The sequence below is a fragment of the Onychostoma macrolepis genome, chromosome 21 (genome assembly GCF_012432095.1).
Source record: "Onychostoma macrolepis isolate SWU-2019 chromosome 21, ASM1243209v1, whole genome shotgun sequence".
In the NCBI taxonomy this organism is placed as follows: domain Eukaryota; kingdom Metazoa; phylum Chordata; class Actinopteri; order Cypriniformes; family Cyprinidae; genus Onychostoma; species Onychostoma macrolepis.
Genome location: NC_081175.1, coordinates 17,398,400 through 17,419,968, shown reverse-complemented (window position 1 = coordinate 17,419,968; position 21,569 = coordinate 17,398,400). Strand labels below are relative to the sequence as shown.

The following is a 21,569-nucleotide window of genomic DNA, read 5'->3' as shown; positions in this document are numbered from 1 at the left end:
CTGTACTTGCAGTTGTTCTACCTTGCTGTGAATTATCTAGGATTTATCCAAAAGTGTTCCATGTGAATTATGTGTTCTCTCGCTTTTATTTTTGTTAAATGTACTTTTGCATGTGACAATATCAGTTATAAATCAGTATATTTTTCTAATAAGTTAAATCTAAGAAGCACAGCCAAACATTATTATTTAGCAACATTTAATTATTATTATTGTTCATAAATGTATACTCTTAATAGGCAATGTATCCCATGAGATGCATAACTGTAAAAGTGAAAATAATTGCAATAATTTGAAGGGGGGAAAAAACATGAATGCTGATAATAATAATATTTGAGGAAATACGTAATTGTAAAATAAAAAATTACAGCAATATTATGAAGTAAAACAAACTGTGTATTAGAAAATAGCAAATAATGATGACGATAATATCCCAGGAAATACATAATTGTAAAAATTTGAAAATAAAAACAAATGTTTGAAGAAAATTTGGTGTATTAGAAAATAGAATATAATGTTGATAATAATTTTGAGATATATTTCACAGGCATTCATATGTTTTACCAGGTTAATTAGCAAATATTACAGTGTACTTCTATCAAAAACATTTATACAAACATATTTTTATCATCTATCAGCTGTTCCAAGGTGGTCCGACATTCACTAGAAACCAGAAGAACACTGAGTTGCTCTTTAAAAATCAATTAAGTGTGTTGTAATAACCAGAGTTCCCAGAGATCCCATTCTCCTGATTGGTTCCTTGTCCCTAGTGTTGGCAGGAAATGTCTGACAGAGGAAGTGTGTGATAAGACCAAGGTGTTTGCAGGGAGACGTGAGATTAAGTGCTGAACCAACACTTCTGAGGACCCCGGGCACTGGGTTAGACCAGCACTGGGTAGATGGAGCTCATGAGGGTTATGGGGAGAGGAAAGACACCTTAGATTGAAAACAGCCATTCATCTTCAAACATGAGCTTTTGAGAGGATTAGTCTAGAGTTTCAGGTTTTCTCCTGTTGTTAAAGTTTGTCTCACTAGAGGGAACCAGTGCCAGTGAAGTTTTGTTTTAACCCCAGACACAGCATCCCACATCTTTGCAATGATGAAAATGTGAGAAATAGTACTTTGAACTTTGTGCTATAGAAAATAATGACAATGATTTGCCCAGCAATGCTTTGTGCTAAACAATATCAATTACTAAGTAAACTATAAATGAATTGTTTCTCTGAGCACATTGGAAATGTTTGTTAACAAAACTTTGAAGAGACTTCCTACACTTCTTGACATTATATTAACAGAAAATGATATTGTTTTATGAATGCATTCAAATGCCTTGAGCACAGTTTAGTTGCACTAACACATGTTTCTTTTCCCTCTTTTTTTGCAGCCCTTCCCCCCACCCGTAATGAGTAAACGTCTCCCCCGGTTAGTGGTCGACTTCCTCGCTTCTTCACGACTCCAACAGCTCTTTTGACGTAAGGTAAGCCTGTCATGAAATGGTTACGCAAGATGACCTGAGAATTTCAATAAATGAACTTTTCCCTTCAGGACAGGACACCCCCTCACCTAATTCCAGAAATGTGCTTCTCACACCTTGTTTAAAGTACTAACTGACTTGGCTCTGGGCTGCACTACAGGTTGGAATTCAGGACTGAAGATGTGCCCAAATATGATATGAATGATATTTACTTGGCAGAAGTTAAACTTGGCTCGGTTTTTCCACCGAAAAACAGAGAGGGATGTCGAACGAGAGGAGAAAACCGGAGATACGGATTCTGTTGGATAATATGAAAAGGAAATTAAACAACACACAAACCAGTCTCGAGATAAAGATTGTTTTCAGGGTGAGCTCTATCCCATGACAGCACTGATGTCTCTTTTCGTTGTCGTAAATGCCCATTAAATGTAGTTTAATGGCTATAAGGCTTTATATGGCTGCTATAAACTTATTCCGAATGTGTATTGAAGGTACAAACAGTTCAGGTACATCCGAGTCTTGTTGTTCCCACTGTAGGACAGAAGTCTGATGAGGACGGCGGTAAATGAGGGGAAAAGCGGCAATCAGCTCCAGGTGTCTCTGATAAGGCTCACATGCCAGGGGGGTGCTGCAGCAGTTAGCCGGAGGAGACCTGTATGGGCCGACGCATGGGGCTCCCAGCCCAGATGGGAGGGAACGGGGTGGGAGGGGCAGTGAGAGAGAGGGAGACACTGAGAGTGGGTGAGGCAATTGGGAGAAACAGAGTGAGACAGATAGGAGAGGGGCGAGGAAAAATGCCCCTCATCGCCTCTCATTCTGACGCACACATGCAAGCAAAACATGCACGCGCACACGCGGATCTTCAAAGCCGACTGCTTTTCATAGTCTCCCTATTAGCTAAAGAGATTACATCTGGGGCCCTGAACCAAATAAATAAGGTGAGAGGAGTGTCAGAGCTCAGTCTGCTCCACCTCAGGATCCTCTCAGCACTTCAGTGGTGAGCAGAAAGGAAACCCACTCTCAATCAGAGGGACATTGAGAGAGCTGGACACAGCAGGGATTACAGGTTTTTTTCCTACTGTGGATTCCTCTCGTTTCATCGAGAACAGATTCGCTGGCCTGTTGCATTGGGGTCGTTTTGCCATTCTTCTCCAGAACATTTTCCTTGCCTCTTGCTGTCCTCATTTTCCCCCCGTCCAACAGAACAGGGGTTCTTCACTGGATTGTACGTGGGAGAGCAGGAGGAGGTGAAGCGGTTCCCTGCGGAGGTGTTTTGAGTTATGGATGTTGACACATTCCTTCTGGACACGAGGAGAACCGGATCCAGCCTGAGCAGCGCAAGCAGACGCTACCGCCACGGACGCTTCGCTGGGCTTCACCTCCTGGTATCACCCTTTCTCCCGGCCAGCTCTTCAGCATGTACCTTTCTGTGAGGCTCTTCCCAGTCTTCCGAGCTCCAGGACAATGTGCAAATGGAAAGTGATTAAGAGTGCCTCAGCCTGGTTCCGTCTGTCCTGCCTTTCCCTGCCGCTGCTGCTCCTGCTCCTGTGTTCGGCTCTGCCTGTGGCCTGCCATGACACCCACAGGGCCGTACGTGCCCCGAGGGGCGCCAACTCCTCGTCGTCTGCCGTGGTGGGGCGGCATGTGCGCAGCTACAACCACCTCACAGGGGACGTGCGCAAGAGGAAACTCTTCTCCTACCAGAAGTTCTTTCTCAGGATCGATAAGAACGGAAAAGTCAACGGCACCAAAAGCAAGGATGATCCGTACAGTGAGTAACGCCCGTTTTTCTCCTTTTTCCTTTCACATGTGGGTCCCATAGAAGAAATGGCACTGCTTATTTCCTGCCTCCTTTGATTTTGCAGTCAAACATCCAGCAGATAATATAAACCTTACCTGATGTTGGTGGGCGCGAGCTGCTGTGCGTTGAGTTGGGCTTTGCATGTGTTGCTGAGAGGTAGTCGGCTCTAATGTTGGTCCTTAGGTTTCTGAGTGCAGATTTATTCGTAGCAGGTTTCCTGGAACCAATTTGAAATTACCAGGGGAGTCTTTCCTTTCTGTAAAATGCGCAAACTGTTGGAAGTTACTCCCGAACATCACGCAGTCCATCAGTTATCTTTATTACTGCTGCCGTAACTCCCTTGTCGCTGCAACAAATGGCTTACTTTTAAGCCTTCATTAATTTCAAGCACATGTCAGGTGGTTCTTTTTTCTGTTGAACTTATCGTGTTCATTTATGAATAATCAGAAGAATTTTAACTTAACAGTTCGTGGCATGTCCAGGCACCCGGCAGGGAGCTCGATGCACCTGGCCACCACACTCCCAAATCTCCCTCTGCACTTTTTCGTTAGTGGGTTGCACACACATTGCCACTAATAAAAAAGTCTTTGACATATGGGTCCCATGTGCGTGCTGCTCGGCTTTTTTAGACTAGGGTGTGCTGGAACTCCGCAAGACATGGCTGTGGGTATTTCAATTAGCCGAACTGCCTCTTAAATGTGTTGCACAGAAAGTCTCTTAATAAATCCAAGACCAGGCTTGAAGAGTTCTGGAAGGCTTTCAACTACCATCAAAGAGTTTGTCCAGAAAGCTGGACACTGTTAAGTCCAGTGTTGTAGACATTAAACATTTACAGTTATATTTATTAATGCATGTTGGAAAATAAATAAATACAATAAATGTGAGCCTGCTTTTAAAAAAAAAAAAGTAAATTAAATAGAAAAAATTATACATTTATGTCTATCCTGCATGTTAAAGTGAAAACATATACATATCTTATGCCATGTTTTTGTACTTTTCCTATGCCAGTGATCTCTGTACATGTTAAAAGATTCCTGCCACTCGCTTACCACATGTAAAAAATTGCATCGTCCTTGTTAGCTCCCACAATGACCCTTAGGCATGAAGCATACTGGTTATAATGTTCCGGCCAGATGCACTGAGTTTCAGTGGGGATTCACTTCTCGTTTCAGTGCTGATATATCTGAAGTGTGGATATGGCCTGGAATGTCTGCGGGAGGCATAGCGAAGGGGAACCACTTGTTGGTGAATGGATCATTTCTCCAAAACAGATTGGACCTCTGCCATCCCTCCGCTTTCCCTGCGCTTTTTTGCGGGAGCTATAATTGAATTCGAAGGGCCTCTGGTGCCCACAAGGTAGCAGCAGTGCTCCCTGAGTCCCTCGCTTTAAAACAGCGGCACGGTGAAATGTTAGTGTGCGGCGTTTACGACAAGCGTGTTTGCTTGATTTATTCTGTAATCAGAGACCATTGTTGTTGCCGCAAATGCCCGTAAAAAGGGCTGAAATGAGTGGCTTGCTATGTTATGTATCATCATGTACTTGAAACATCAAAACATCCTCAAATGATTTTACTCCAGTTGGAGCCACTGGCATTTTAAAAGGAACCAGTCCCTTTGCGGTATAATATTTCTCTCAAGTTAACAAAAAGAATATTCCCATGAACAGCACGGCATGTTATTGTATATAGATTGACGTCATGTCGACAATTATCTTTGTGTTTGAATAGAGCTGAATTTTGAAGACCGTGCACAGATCTGAGCTGTCAAACTCAATTTTTAAAAACATATTTTTAACTTCCACGTTTAATGTTCATGAAAAGCACACTTTGTATTACACTGAACGTAACGGTCGAATGAACTCAAGGTCAGTAGTTTTTCTGTTTTGGATGAGCCTAACTTTAGCCAGAGTTAAGTAGAAGAAATGACGTATTTTATTTTAATGAGACATTAATATAGCCTATTTACCAGCAATGCACATATAAAATGTCACATCTTGATGCAAAATTTACATTTACACCCCCGTAAACACTTGCAGTAAATCAAAAGTCCGTATTTTATGAGTGGGCCAATATTTGTTTTGCATATTTGATGTGGAAAAATATTTGCAGAGAGCCTAAGTATGATAGATTGTTACATTTCCCAGATTCAAACTCCTAGTCAGAGAGTCTCTTTGTCCATGTTTGAGTTTTCAAGTCCAGCCTTCTTTAGTTTTCAAGTCCACAAAAGACCTGTCTATGTGCAGCTTGAAATCCTATCCCACCCATATTGTTTGATTTCCTTTCAGAATCCATCAGCTCAGTATCACTTTTGTCACATTGTGTCTCCCCCAAGACATTTTTGGAAACGGCACCCTATGCTGGAACTCGGAGCTGTCCTCGGTGTATTGAGCGAGCCTAACAACAAGCTCACTGTGATGCAAAAGCTCTCACACGGACCGGCCGGAGTTTAATCTTTCTTTTCCTGTTTTGATCTTGTGTGTCTTCTCTTTCTTCTGCGCAATTGTTTTGTGTTTATCACACGGCGCTGATGAAAATGTCAGTATCGACACGAGCGCAAAACCTCTGGTCTTGGCATGGCCGGAGGAAATTGTTAATGAGGATCATTAGTCTTTGACAGCTTTGATTGAGGGGATTTGTCCGATCAGAGTTCAACTACTGGTTGAATCGTAAGGTCTAAAGTGCAGGGGTCTTTCCAATCATCGTGTCAGCTCTTGGGCAGCAGATCAAACAAGGGTCAGGCCAGCGGTCATTATACGTCTCTCACTCCATTTGGGGTCAGTTTAATCTAATAGGGCTCAATTAAGAATACAGATTATTGCTAGTCTAATGAGGTGTTTCCAGGCCAAACTCCATTAGCTTTTGTCAGAGTGGCACACTTGAAGGCTGTTTTTCTTCACGAGAGAATATAAATTACTCAGTTTATTTCAGGTGTTGAGTTTCTTTGTATGTGTTAGGCTGAACCTTATCGACTGTATAGCAAACAAACCCTCGCTTTTTTTTTTGCCGAATGAATTTTAATGTTCATAACTCGTCTTTCCTCCAGCGTTCCATCAGCTTCTGTCAGTTTACCTTTTATAAAAGTTGTTTTGCCATTTTAATGAGAAAGAAAGATGAATAAGCCTATTCTGTCAAGTGTTTCTCAGAAACTAGCATGGAAGGACACAGCCTGCTGGGCTGCATTGTTGTTATGACATTACAAGGCCTGGTGTGACATTAAATCTTTCATCAGGAACAAAAAATGATAACTGCAAGCAGCTCTCAGCATGTCTGCTGAGACAAAATGGAAAACAATCAACTGATGCTAGTTAGTAGGACATGATCATGACAAAATCATAAATGTCCCTTATATTTGAAAATGCTATTATTAATTTCGATTAAAAAATAAACTTGCATTAAAATAATTACGTGTGAATTTATTATTATTAATATATATATATATATTTAAAAATATGTATTTTTAATAAACCATGCATTATTCAGTCTTTTATTTACAAATTACATCTAGTAAATTCTAACATCAAAAAGACTAAATGACCCACAATGCTTTTGACTTTGGTACTTCACCTTCTTTTTGAGCATCAACATCATTTTTGGTGCAACCATGAACCGAATTGAAGTATTCTCACTCACTATGACCGGTTTTTGTTACTGATTGGCCTATAGACTCATTAAATGCCTTTGTTTCATCATTGGATTCATGCACATAGTAAACATATCTGTGATTGGTCTTAGTGCCCAAACCCTTGAAAAAAAGCATGTTGCAAATGAAACATTTTGAGACAGCGATTAATTGTGCAGCCTTACTAATTAGTGGTCATTTTCATATGATATCTGATAACAGATTTATAATCTATATGACTGCATGTTCATCATAACGTTGGTTTATTCAGTTACCTCCTGCTTTACAGCTCAAATGTGACCCTGGACCACAAAACCAGTCTTAAGTTGCTGGGCTATATTTGTAGCAATAGCCAAAAATACATTGTATGGGTCAAAATGATTTATTTATTTTTTTAATGCCAAAAATCATTAGGACATTAAGTAAAGATCATGTTCCATGAAGATATTTTGTAAATGTCCTACTGTAAATATATCAAAACTTAATTTTTGATTAGTAATATGCATTGCTAAGAACTTCATTTGACCAACCTTAGATTCTCAGATTCCAGATTTTCAAATAGTTGTATCTCGGCCAAATATTGTCATATCCTAACAAACCATACATCAATGGAAAAATGTGTAAATGTAAACATTTTTGAAAAATTGACACTTACAGTATGACTGGTTTTGTGGTCTAGGGTCACAAATGTAGTTGTAAAATGACTCACTGGTGTGAATGAACATGTGCAATGTGTGAATTTAAATGACATGTTGCCAGCCCTGGCACACAGAAGTGTGTGTGTGTGTGTGTGTGTGTGCTCTCTGTGGTTACGGTGCCCGTTTATAGCTCCCGTGGGAAATCCCAACCACACAAGTAATAAAAATGACTTATGAGGATTGAGCTGATGTGCAAAAGGTTAGTGTCAGTGTTTCATTCTCTTTGACCTTGACGTCCTCATAGACTTTCTCCTTTCTGATTCATAAATAACAGAGCTGGTTTTTACAAGACATTTTGAGACCACCACAAGATACACGGCCCTCAAAAATGCAACATGCTGATAGTTTTGACATGTTTATTTATAAGCTGTCCATTGTTCCATTTAGTTAGTTCCATCTACAATAATGTTCAAAAGTTTGGGGTCAATAAGTTTTTTTTTTCTTTAAGAAATTAATACTTTTATTCAGCAATTACTTAATAAATTTACCAAAAGTTACTGTATCAATGCTGTTCTTATGAATCTTTTATTCATCAGAGTATCCTGATGGGAAAAAAACAGTTTCCACAAAATATTAAGCAGCACAACTGTTTTTAAAATTAATAATTATAATAAATCAGCATGTTAGAATGATTTCTGAAGACACTGAAGACTTGGGTAATGGCTGCTGGAAATTCGACTTTGCCATCACTAGAATATATTGCATATTAAAATATATTAAAATAGTTATTTTCAACAGTGTTTGTGATTAAATAAATGCAGCCTTAGTGAGGAGATAAGAAACTTCTTTCAAAGACATCTTCTAGACACCAAACCTTTGAACGGTAATTTATGTTCTAAATATTTTATTAAAAATAGTGTATCATTTATTTTAATAGCTAATATGTTTGAACAGATGCCTACACTGATCTACAATTATTATATATGAGTTATTGTGAAAGTTGTTTTTAGCACTTCATGCTTAAAGGAGCATGCTTTTAAAAATTCATGTGCCATAATTTGTATTTTATCATTTTAACATGTAAAATGAGGTAAAATTAGGTAAAAGTCCTTGTTTTCAAAATCATGTAAAAGTACACTTTAGACTGTTATACTCACAACATGTGTATATTCTGTAGTAGCAGCTCAACATCTTCATCTAGTTAATACATGCAGTTTTTCCCTTCTGAAAGTTCAACTTGGAGGAGTGGAAGACCAGATGTATGCCTAACCTCTGACCCCATTACTTAAAGCAGAGCACCATTTGTGCCATGAGATGTTCTGGGGAGAAACAGCACTGTCTCTTTTCTGCTGTGGTCTGTCTGATTGCCAACAGACGGTGACTAAAAGCACACTTGCCCACAAACCAGTGAGACAACAATTGTTTTGCAATTGTTTTCAGGAAACTATAAGCTTTGAGGTGATCATTGAGCAGTTTACAGAGTAAGACAGACAAGTTTTAAGCCAGGTACAGGGAGTTTAGTTATGAATGATAACTGTGATATCTACAAACACATGTTGTTCTTTTTATGTTTATCAAGTCATTGAACAGGAAAGATTGAGGGAATGACTTTGCAAGGTCTTTCGGTGTCCTATAAATCTTTTAAGTGTTTGATATGCTACAGTACTGGACAAATGAGAGCAGGGTGAAGCTTTCCTCAAACACATCTTCTCACAAGCTCCAAGGGGAATTCCTAAGTGATGTGTGCTTGAACAGATGGCGGCGGTTGGCGCATCAAAGCACTGAAGAGAGACGAGGACCAGTGTGAGCAGAGATGCATCTGGCCTGTCAAAGAAGTGAGCAGGAAGTTTGAGTGGTCTTGCATTGGTTCCCATTAAGATGGGTGTTTGCTCTGACATTTAGGAGGAGGTTGGAAACTGTTTGCCGCCACAGAAGGTTGTCTGGATGTGAGGGTATGTTATGTGTGTGTTTGGGATGATGCATGCATGGTTGCATGTGCGCAAAGTGTTTCAGTGGTTTCATTGCCCAGTCAATGCAAACACTGAACAAATCTGTCTATCATCAAAAATTAGTTGAGCACAAAATCTTCAGTCCTCTGACAGTGTGCAGGGTGGTTAACAAATGCCTGGACAGTTAGTCAAACAAAAACATGATACTTAACATGCTCTGATGGTCTGGAATAACATGAAATATGTGAAGAGTTTAGGGATAATAATTCATCCAAAAATGAAAATTCTGTCATCATTTACCCTCATGATGTTCCAAAAACATTTTTTATGCTGTGAAACAAAATATGTGTGTAAATGTAAATCTCAAAACAAACCATTATATAGGGGCTCTGAGTATGGAGCCTAGCAACTGGAAGCGAGAAAGAAGAATTCAACTCATATTCGGACTTTCTCTTCTTTATGTGCTGTTTCAATGAGTCACATTTTAGCAGATTTATAGCAGGAGAACAGCACTACTGTTTTCACTACTGTCCGAGGACGCATTACGTAATATGAAATAGAGCTGGTTCTTGTGTCTTAAGCTCAGACTGAAGACATGCACATTTGAACCATATGCCCCTGAGAACTGTAATTTTTATCATGTATTCAAATACATATCATCCATAGGGCAAGTCACGGGCCTTAAATCATGTGTCCCTTTTAGCTTTTTAAACCCTTAACAATCCAATGGTTTTTTTTTTTTTTGTTTTTTGGCCAAGCACACAATATAGGACTGAAGACTGCATGCACACACTTAAAGAGTTACTGTTTCTTGTATGCACAGTCACAGACTTTGTTACAATTGTAAACCAAAAATGCAACATTTGACTTTTGCTTCGCACTCTCGCACCTTTTAGTGTGTGCTTGGTTTAGCAGGCTGGTCATAAAGCCCTAAAGACAGATATTTAGAGGCAGAAGTGCAATGGAGTTACTGTAAGAACTGGTGGATGTGAGGGAGAACAGATCGCATAACTCTCTTTACCAGTGAGTTTGCATTGTGCTCTATTAGCAAATTTCAGTAGGAAAATCAGTAATGAAAGCCTGTTTATGAGGTGCTGACAAAATGAACAAAATTGTTTTAAGAAAAATCATCATTCTTCACAAAGCTTTTAACACAGCTCTGAAAAAAGTATAGATGTTATTCCGAATCTGTCTTCAGAGGCCACATATGCTCTCTGTAAACCATCTTGAAAGGTTCATTTAAAAAAAAAATCTTCATGAATTTTCTTTTTACATGATCAAGAACATCAGGTTATCATCATCTGATCTGTTTTGTAGCTTTTAACATAAATACGTTGCATTTCTCCATACAATCCAACAAACAATAGGTGGAGCGGAGGTGCTAAAATCTTCAAAAGCACTGCATACAAACACTTTTACAGTCCTTCTAGTCTGAGTTCATCCAAAGTTGCTCTACACTGCAAAAAAATACATTCTTATTTGTTTTCGTTTTTAAAATTTCTGTAAAAGTAAAATTTCTGAACATTCTTAAATCAAGATAGCATTTACTTGAGAAACATTTACTTCCAGAAAACTAAGATTTAATATCATAAAATTAGGTGACTTCATGATTAAAACAAGAACAAATGGCCAGTGGGGCAAGAAAAATAAACTTGTTTTCCCTTTGAAGTTTTTTCAGCTTTTTCACCTGATGTCATTTTGCCTGTCAAGTAAAAGTATCTTGATTTAAGAATGTTTAGATATTTGTACTAGGACAAAAATTATTTTTCGCAGTGTATTTCAGCAGAGCCAGGACGGGATAATGAGACCGGCCCCCCAGACCCGTCCACTGATCTCCCTAAGCCTGGGAGCCAGGGGCCCGCAGAGCCCAGATCAAAGGTCCAAGTCACTGTCATCAGAAGCCAATGATGGGTCAGCAGCAAAGATGCCTTTTAATGGGGACCCTTTTCCCTTTATGGTCCTGTAGGTAGGGGGTTAATTGAAAAGGTGTGCGTGTCAGAGGCGTGGCGGTCCGAGGTTCCCAGGACAATTAAGCACCCTGGTGTAATATACAACTTGACTTTTTCAGTCTTTGCAGAGAGCTGACAAGTAGTTGAGGGTTCCCGAGTGCAAGTAAGATTATTATTTTGAGTCTGGAAATGATCCATTCTGAACGTTGCTAGGGAAAAGTCCGTCTGCCTGATAAAAAATTGTTGTTTTCAAACACGTTTGAAGTGGATGGGGGTCTCTTTCACTCTCTCGCAGGCTTTGGTGGTGATGCAGGTTGCACGAGGCTACAAATACGAGGCTGTGGGGTTTTTTGTAATTACCACAAGATGCGATAACCTGAGTTCTGTCACCCTGCCAAGAAAACATTGAACGCCGTTAAGCGGGAAGGGGGGGCGGCCACCTACAGAGCCTTGGGCAAGAGCCAAATCTACTGAGGGAAGATCACGCTAGGCTACGGGTGGGACTCTCTGGACCACCGTTGGGCCATGGGCAGTGTAATGTCACAGACACATGGCCGCTCACAGGCAGGGTTTGAGTAAGGTGGGGCCGGGCTTGTTAAAACGCCGAGGCTTTTAAGTCTTTGTAATCCGAGCCCTAACGGGGAGTAAAACAAGAATACTTGGAGGATTAGGTTGCACTGCAAAAAAAAAAAAGAAAATTCTCTCGCTTTTTTTCAAGAGAATGCCTTGGCTAGTGCTTTGAATAATGCAGGCAGTGAAATCGTGTTTGTCAGAATTCCGGAGCGCAGTGATATAGATGTAACAAAACATTGGGTCTGCCAGGAAAACTGTTTAAAAGTAATCACGCTCTTATGAGTCAAGACTTTGCTGTCTGTAGAGCGGCCGTTCTCAAACTGTGCTGTGTTAGAGATTCCAAGTGGCCGGCGAGATTTTCTGGCTGATAATATAAAATAAATAATACATATATAGAATATAAAAAATAAAGGCTGACATAATAAATAAAGAATAAAAAATACATAGCTTTATAACTAATAAATAGCTTATAACTAATAACCATCAAGTACATTATCGTAGTAGCCCTTTATAATTATTTAAAATATTATTAATTATTTTTTAAAACACGTTTATAATAAAAAATACAAATAATATAAATAATATATCTAAAAAAGCTGCAATAAAATAAAATATAAATATTAGATTAAAAGCTTCAATGAAAGTTAAATGTTGCCTTGGCAAATAAAATAAGTTTAAACTGAATTACTAAAGTTATTAAAACTCAAATAAAAATAAATAAAGTAAAAAACACATCTTAAAAATCATTTAAAAATAATTTCAAATTTGTGATAAAGGGCTTCCGCTATTTTTTGAAACTAAGGACAATTTGTATGCTGTTCAAAACTGCAAGTAATTGTTTTCATGTCGTTGAGGGTTTCTCTCAGACTTGAGGTGTTAGGTGGTCTGCAGTTACTGATTAAGCTTGAGAACCACTACTGTAGAGGTTTGTTGAGGTTTAACTCTTACATGACTGCACGTACGCACTTTAATGAGCCAAATAAAACTGTAATAGACTTGTTGCACGCACAGCTGTTGTTTTTGGTAATGTCTTAAAAATGTTGATTAGATAATATGTGCTTGAGAGCTTACTGCACTTAAAACATTTCACTGTACTTTTTGGTCAAATCTCACATTAAATAACTTGTATTTGGCAGAAATCTGAAATGAAAGAGAGGCAGATCTTAAATGTTTATGGTGTGGAAGAAGAAAGCATGTAGAGAGACCTGTTGCTTAGATGCCTCAGAGATGTTTTGGTTTTGTAAATCCAGCCTTTTGTTGCAGACCTGCATTTCAGCTTCAATGCAGACAGGAGAAACACTCCTGGGACTCGTGAGGGAATCGTAAAAAAAAAAAAGACTCCAGAGTGTTTTGGTTTGACAGACCACATCAAATAGCCGAAAGCAAACAGGTGCTTTCTGCCAGACGATTCAGGCTTTATTTTGACATAGCACGCTTTAAAGAGCAGCCACCAAATTTACTGTAGACATGACATGTTGTTTGCACACATGACATGACATCACTCGCATAGGGATGGGTACAACTGCATGATAGGTGTTTGAGATTTCTGGTAAAAATTTATATGTCATTTTGGGCAGTCGTTCCATTGCTTTTGTCCACTCTATTACTCTTTGATCATGGATTATTCCCCCTTAATCCTACCAAGTCTGTGATCCCATCTCTGAGCCCCCTCCTTTTATTCTGTCGCTCTTGCTCATGAACCTGAGGCGAGGGAGGAGAGAGGATAGAAGTCTAGGTCTCCTTACATCTTCTCTTGGTGATTGCAACCTGAGCCCATGTGGAGCAACTGCCTTCAGATCCACTTAATCCTCCTGTTGTAGCAGCGCTTGCGCTCCTGATCCAGTGGATTCAATTCTTCTGCATTACAAAACTCTGATGCCAATGTTAGGCATTTACAAACCATCCAATACACAGAGGGTTTTACATAGCTCTGAAAGTAGATATGCAACTTTGACTTTAGATATTGACTTTTATATAGATATTGACTTTTTGCTGGAGTAGGCTTTCTGACTGACAAGTAAATCCACAATTATATATATATATATATATATATATATATACACTGTATATATTTTTTTAAATTGATTGATTGATTGCTGTTTAGGCCAGTGTTGTAGAACTTGTTGTACAGCTTAAATGGAAACTATTTAAAAGGTTTTTGGTCAAAAAACTAATTTGATCAAAATCTTTCAAAAAAACCTTAAACTTGAAATTAAGGTTAGAAATATTGCTTTGCAATGCGGATGTACTAAAATTCCTGAAATGAAAACAAAGTATAATGAATTATAAATCATAAAAATAAATAAATTAAGGTATATAACATATTCAAAAATAAAAAATGACAAAAGCACATAACAAAATGACTAAAACTAAAATAAAATCTGAATGTAAAAATTCTATAAATAACTCCAAAATAACATTGCTTTAGGCTATTTGAAATAGATTATATCACAGTGATAGGAATAGCATCAAATTAAGCGATCTAAATAATTATTGAAACATTGCTAAAATAAATGTAATTATTGGTCTCCAAAAACTATGGAAAAATAAAAATGTATACAGATTCTGTGATTAGAATTTCTGACCATCCAAAAGTAACAAGTGGAATATGTTCTTGGACATCTAGTTTAAACTATCATTAAGTCAATGTTCAATATAAATAACTTAACCTGCATGACTTCCTAGGTCAGCCGGCATAACTGTGTTGGATCACCAGCTAGACCAGCACTAATTACCCTAAACTAGTAAGGAGGTTGATACTGGTCTTTTCAGCAGGATTGGTAGGCTGCTCACTTGCTTTAGAAGCTTGGTTTTTTACAGTGTTGTTGAATAGTTGCAGATAAAAGCACTGAATTCACTTAAGCAGCGAGGTAAACTGAACTGCTCGTGTTCGTCAAAGGCCAGAAGCTGCAGGCAAAAGCTCTTTTAACCCCATACACAAACAACATAGGATCATATAGCCCTGTTTGCTACTAGGACATGCTTTGGTCTGGGACTAATCCCATCTAAAGCATGATGGCTTTATGGGTTTACATAATTGCCTTTTAAAAGGCAAAGCAGTAATGGTTACCACAACTTGAGTCACTAATGGCTACAAACCTCTGCCAGCATGCCTTTCAGCTCCCAAAACTCCAACAAAGACAGCAAAATATGACTTTTCATGTCATATATGAGCACTTTTGAACATAAGTACTCCTGCATGGGAGGATTTTCTGACTGTAGCGCTGGGGTTATGAGGTGGATTGTGGGTAAAGTTCGAGGAGGTCATTTCTGTGATGCTTTTAACTATATTTACATGTTGATATTTGTTACCCGTTCTATCATTTTAGGCTTGCATTTAATCTATGTCATTATGCAATTACATGTTTCATATGACAGCAGTGCACCTTGTTTAATGTAAAATAAGTATTTGCATAATAAACCTGCAATGTTTTAATGTGGACATTATGTAAATTATACGTTTACGTTTGTTTTCTAGGTACACTCGAAATCAAGTCTGTGGATGTGGGCATCGTTGCCATCAAGGGGATTCAAAGCAATTACTACCTTGCAATTAACAAGAAAGGGGTGGTCTACGGGGCGGTGAGCATCATTTTCTCTTCATTTCTCTTTTAATTATAGTTAATGACTGGACTCCACAACAAATAATGATAACGTTTCATGATCCCATCCAAACCGAAGACGTCCTTCTTATCGGGAATTGTTAAACAACATTCAGAATTTCTAAACTATTTATAGAAATTCAGCTCTTTACAAGCTTCCAGAAAGATCCGTCAGCCTTCGAGTCCCTCTCAGAGGCTTTGATGTCAGAGAGCCTGCTCTATTTCTCATGTCTTGGGGCACTTAAAAAGCCTGGGGTTGTTTTAAAGGACAGTTCCACTCCGTTGCCTGTAAATAATCCCCCAGCAAAAGTCGGCTTGAGCAAAAGAGTTCTGTCATCTTTGAAAAAGTAAGCCGAGAAGGCCCTCTTCCTTACACTGTAGTCTCTCCTCCAATACTGCTCCATGCATGCGTTCTCCTCCATTCACAATCCAGCCATACAATCCCCTGCTTGCTCTTTGTTCCGAGTTCTCTCCAGCCCCATCGCCTCTCATTCATCCGCTCTCACGAATGGCAAATGTTACCTGAAACAGGCAAAAATAGTGCTGTACTTTTCCCAAAAGTGAAATCAACAGAATGGAAGGGGAAAGTCCTAAAATGCAATCCCTCGGGTCTGTTGACCTTACTGCGGAAATATCAGTAAAGTGACGTATGCTATCATTTATATTATGGGAAAATTCAGAAAATATATATATATATATTTTTTTTTTTGTGATTTCAAAGGGTAAAATGTGGAAATGTGGAATAAAAACCATTCTTACGATGATGCTACGAGTGAAGGGGAAAAGAGTGGTGGATACAGGTCACCTATAATATATATTCATTCTGAAAAAAAAAATAATAATAATTTTAAAACAAATTATTTTTTAAAAAGTTTGAAAAACAGATGGATCATTTAATAATGTGTCAATATTATATGATAATATTTATAACAATATTTTGTATTTAAAATATATACAATATTATATCATATTAATTTTAAGAATTTTTTTCTGAAAGTAGTGGAATCAATTTTGATCATGTTAAGATGAGTGAAGGTGAAGAGTCTAATAAGTCTAATAATACAATCATTCCATTCTAAAATAAATACGAAATAAAAAGTATACAAATATTTTTGATATTAATATGTAAGGATTGATCCTTTTAATGGGTCAATATTAAATGTAATATTATATTATAACAATATTTTGTACATATAATAATACAACATTATAGTATAATATTATATCCATTTCATGAAATGCATTTTCTTTACTCTAATACTGATATGGTTTGCATTCAGATCATTAATTTTTAAATAAATCAACAAACTGCACTGCATGACCAAAGACGATATCTCGAACTGACTCAAGTATGTCCTCTTCTTTCAGAAAGATTTTGGCGTTGACTGCAAGCTGATAGAGCGGATAGAGGAGAACAGGTACAACACCTACGCCTCGGCAGAGTGGAGGAACAGGAAGAAGCCCATGTTCGTGGGCCTGATGGCCAACGGGAAGCCGATGAGAGCCAAAAAGACCCGGAGAAAAAACACAGCCACACACTTTCTCCCCATTCCTATCGTGTAGCTACAACCCCACCAAAAGGGAACATTTAACTGCACTGAGGAAAGACTTGGATTTTTTTTTCGACAGTTTGGAGAAGGCACTATGTAAAGGAACTAAGAGAACTCCTTTTCACTGAGTCCGATTGTTGTCACATATTTGTTTTTAAGTTATTGGCACCAGGGAAAATATGGGACATTTTTTTATGCCAAACCCTTTTCTAGCAAAGGAAAGGTTGGACCAAAACCTACGGAGAGGAATCGGACATTGCAACCTCCCAGAATGAACTGAAGAGACCTTTCACAGAGTGTATTGCTTGTGTGTATTTGTGTGTGTGACCTTTGGATGCAGTTATTTATGCTGTACTAACTCATACGAGACACTCCAACAGACTCTCAAACTCTGTGACTCAGTGGACTGAAAGTTATGCAAACACTTACTGGAAGCACTTGCTCAAGGTGCAAGACTGAGAGGCCGAGACGGAGACCCCGCATCCTTCATCCGAATTTAGTCAAGCTAGCACCATAGCGTAAAGAACTCTAACATTATTAACATGCAAAAGCCACTGTATTTGATATCTCCATTCTTTACCTGACTGCTTTGGAATAAATTATTTATTTTATGTAATATTTAAAGAAAAACAAAGGCAAAAAAACATGGAATGGACATTTTTTATCATTTATGCTCCTCTTTTAAAAAGCTATTCTATCGGTTACACATGAATAAATAAATATATTTCTCCTTACCTAGCAGAAGTTGCGTCCGTGATGCTGAGAAAAGCTCATTTTCTTCTTTTATTCACTTCTCAGAGGTTAAATGCATCTGTAAAACAAATGATTTTGCTGCACTTTTAGGGGTGATATGGTTCATTTATTTTCTGTACCTTTAAAAACTACCAGCTTCATTGATTTTCTCAGTCACTGTTTACATTTTAAAATACCATAATTGAAAGCACACATCACTGTTTCATAAAGAAAGCAATAAAAAAATCCCAGCGATAACTATATGAGCTCATCTCTAAAAGCATTCAAGAATTCAGAACACACAGTCTTCGGTCACTGCCACACATATTGTCCTAGTATCAATTGTGGAAGGATTGTGCTTCGAGATTCTTTTAAAGCTAAGTTCACTTGTGCCACAAAAAGTCTGGTACTCTGAATTGAAAACATTCATCTTTGTTTATATTTCAGCTGTTATCAAAACCCACATATAAATCTATATCCACACTCAATGCCCTTTTGCCTCATTTCCAACTTTTCCTGCAACTTTCAATCATCAAACTCTGCTCTACTAGCCCACTCACTTCAAAAAGACAATGTGAAGGGCATGTGGTGTGTATGTAAATATTGGCAGTAGATTATGGGCTGATTCTGATTATCTCTACTGTAGGCCTAACGCTTTTCCCCCTGTCAAACCTTCGGCGCAGTTCCAGCAATTAGCAAATAAAAGCTTTGAAGCTTTGGGTTGAAGTCTCACCTTTTTATCATAGTCTCTTGCTTTTTGCTTTCACGTGGGAACATGACGTTGACTCATGGACTTTCCCAGGCAGTTCTCATTGTTTCGAGTTAGAGTATTGATGTGTTTGTTTAGAAGGTCTTTTGGGTGTTTCGTAAACAACTATTCATGTACAATTACATCGAAATGGATTCAAGACTAGGTCTGGGAACCGAGAACCAGTTTCATTTTTTGAGTCGTATGATGTTCGGTTCGTTAATGTACTTTAGCACGGAGAACCGTATTAAAATACTTCAAGTTTCCAGCAATAGCCTAGTTATTCAAAGACAAAACACTGCGAGTGAATCTGTAGCACGAAACAATGTACGATTCCCGAACGAATGACTATTATGAGCCGTTTCTTTTGCAGTGAATCAGAAACTAGCAGCACATTTGATTACTGAATGAGTCATTCGATTGAGTAGGTTCTTTTTAGTGAATCAAAAACACAACGCAACCAGTGCGATTGCCGTAAGAATGATTCGGTTGTTTTCAATGAATTAAACAACTAATCTCACAGTTAATTGTGGAGAAAACTGGTTGCTCATATGGCTAGTATCTTAACATTATACATTTTGTCAATAGTATTTTATAAAAATAAAATGAAAGACAGGCCTAATATAAGGCCAATTATTTGAATGTATTTATGCGGCCTCTAAAAATACTCTAAAATTCACTTTTGCAAGAATAAATTTAAACATAATTGTTATTGAAATTAGCTCACAATTATTCAATGGAACGTTTCTTTTTCCCCAAGTATTTCTTTCGAATATTTATTCCTTAAAATATTTTTTAATGGAACCATTAGCATAATTCTTTGCCATTCCCAACTGTTTTTGTAAATGGTGCTTAATCTACAAAGTACAGTTTAATAAGAAAAAAGGCCTACATAGAGATTTCCTTGATAACTACCAAGCCAACAAACTTATTATATTAAGACATCAATAAAGACATAAACAAGGAAGATAAATACAAATACCTGTTGTATAAGTCTGCAATCCCCTGTTGACTCATGAAAGAGCCACAGAGTCATTTGGCTCTCGCAGGGAGAAACCGATTCAGATGCATCATACATATTCAGTGCACAGCGCTGAAGGAATTCCCATTTGTTGGTTTTAGCTGAAATATATATTGTGACCTTCACAGCTTCACAACTTCACTCTTTCCCCAAAGGAATCTGCGGCTTGTTGACCAAACCACAGGAGCAGCTGTGAATATTTCATTCCAGAAAGGTTGCTTGGAGCGCAGCAATAGACAGGGCCGATTTTAACAGCCCCGAGGGTAGCGGCACCGCTGCGTATTTTTGGACCTAGATGTGGTGACATTGAGCCAAGCCCACGGAGTTCCAGTAACAGAGGTGCTGTCCTATCATTAGCGATCAACAGGTCTCCGAAACCTTATGTCAGCTAACATAAAAGAGCAAAAGTGCTAAATATAGTGGTTTTCAGACTGCACTTACAGCACGTGTTAAACACAGGGCCAGTTCAGGCTGAGATTTGGATCTGTTATGATCTCTCGAGGTTTCCAATTTCTGTTCAGCAGGTGTGTCAAACATTTGCCTTGGCTTTGGCTGAGATGAAGCATGTGTTTATCAATTCAGCTCGAATGAGTGAGAGAAACAGAGAGACCAGGCGCCTGCCAACTCTAGGCGATGCCGACCCTTCAGGAGAACAGAGAACTGAATTTACAAACTAATACGAAGCCATACTCTGCATTTGAATGTAAGTTAATACAACCAAAGCGGGGGTGTATTTTCCTAGCTTTTTTCATCTGTACTGGAATAAGACCAACATTACTTGTCAAATGTGATTTGAAAACATGAAAGTATCCAATTGAGATGGCAAGATAGTATGAGATCCTTCACAGACGGGCCTTTCTTGCCCAAACTAAAGTGTGTGTAATGTTCATGTGGGGTTTGGGAAACATGCTGCTAATAAAGTTGGTGTTTATTTGGTCTGTCAAAACATTAATGCACTTTATCCAATAACATTGCTTTCTAGAACAGCAAATGAGCATGATTAAAGACAACTGTGATCTGTTTTAAGAGTTTGATTTAGGCTTGAAAAACATGAGGTTTTATAGACCATTTTCTTTCTTTCAATATAGTTGCATTACTTTTAAGCATAAAAGTCAATAACTAATCTTGTATTTCAGTTTCATCCCTTCTAAAGTTTTGTGGCCTACCGAGAATTAAGCAAATCCCAACGAATTTAACTTTCCATTGACCTGTGAATCTGAAGTCATCAAACTTTGCCACTGTACAATCAACAGTCGCTTCAGAACCACGGACAGCTCTGGTTTAGTCTTTATGGAAAGTTGGGCTGATTTGAATTGACAGCTACAGTATGTACAGTAGACCAAAGACTAGATGTTCAAGGACTTGTTTTCTGTCAGGACCACTATCGTCAAAGATGATTGACAATTAGCATACAATTTGGATTGGCAGTATGGTTCTGTTCTGGGCAAGAACTCCCTGCGCATCCATGAAGCCTAGCATGGATGAGAGCAGGGAGAGCAGTGATAACCCCCCAGGGTAAACAGAACAGAACCAACGAAAGTATGCAGATATCGTTAAAGTTCAGTAATTTTTGTACATTTTAGAATTCGTCTGATTCAAAGGAGAATCAGAAAGCTGGATCCTGACTGACAGAGGAGGAGTTGGGGATGGAGGAGGGTAATTAGCTATTGAGCAATGTGAAAACTGCTGATAAACTAAGGGACCTTATATATGGATGCTTAGATAGGTGTCGTATCCCTATAGGTAGATGGGGATCAGCTGAGAGTCAGCTGATGCAACCTTGACTAACGTGACCTGCCAGAACTAACGCAATGCTTGATATGCAACTGAAAGATTTCTTAATAGATTTTATGTAACCAACCGTCCTTAAAGTTAGTCAGCACATTCTGATTTCAAAGGGTTACATCACAAACAGTT

General features: G+C 38.3%; 1 protein-coding gene across 1 annotated transcript; it reads left to right on the top strand.

The window, feature by feature from the left end:
* The first annotated feature begins 2,267 nt into the window (after nucleotides 1-2,267).
* Nucleotides 2,268-17,885, top strand: fgf10a (fibroblast growth factor 10a). Its single transcript, XM_058758534.1, has 3 exons — nucleotides 2,268-3,242; nucleotides 15,478-15,581; nucleotides 16,970-17,885. Exons 1-3 carry the CDS (start codon nucleotides 2,936-2,938, stop codon nucleotides 17,162-17,164), a joined length of 606 nt encoding a protein of 201 aa, XP_058614517.1. The 5' UTR covers nucleotides 2,268-2,935; the 3' UTR covers nucleotides 17,165-17,885.
* Nucleotides 17,886-21,569: the final 3,684 nt, after the last annotated feature.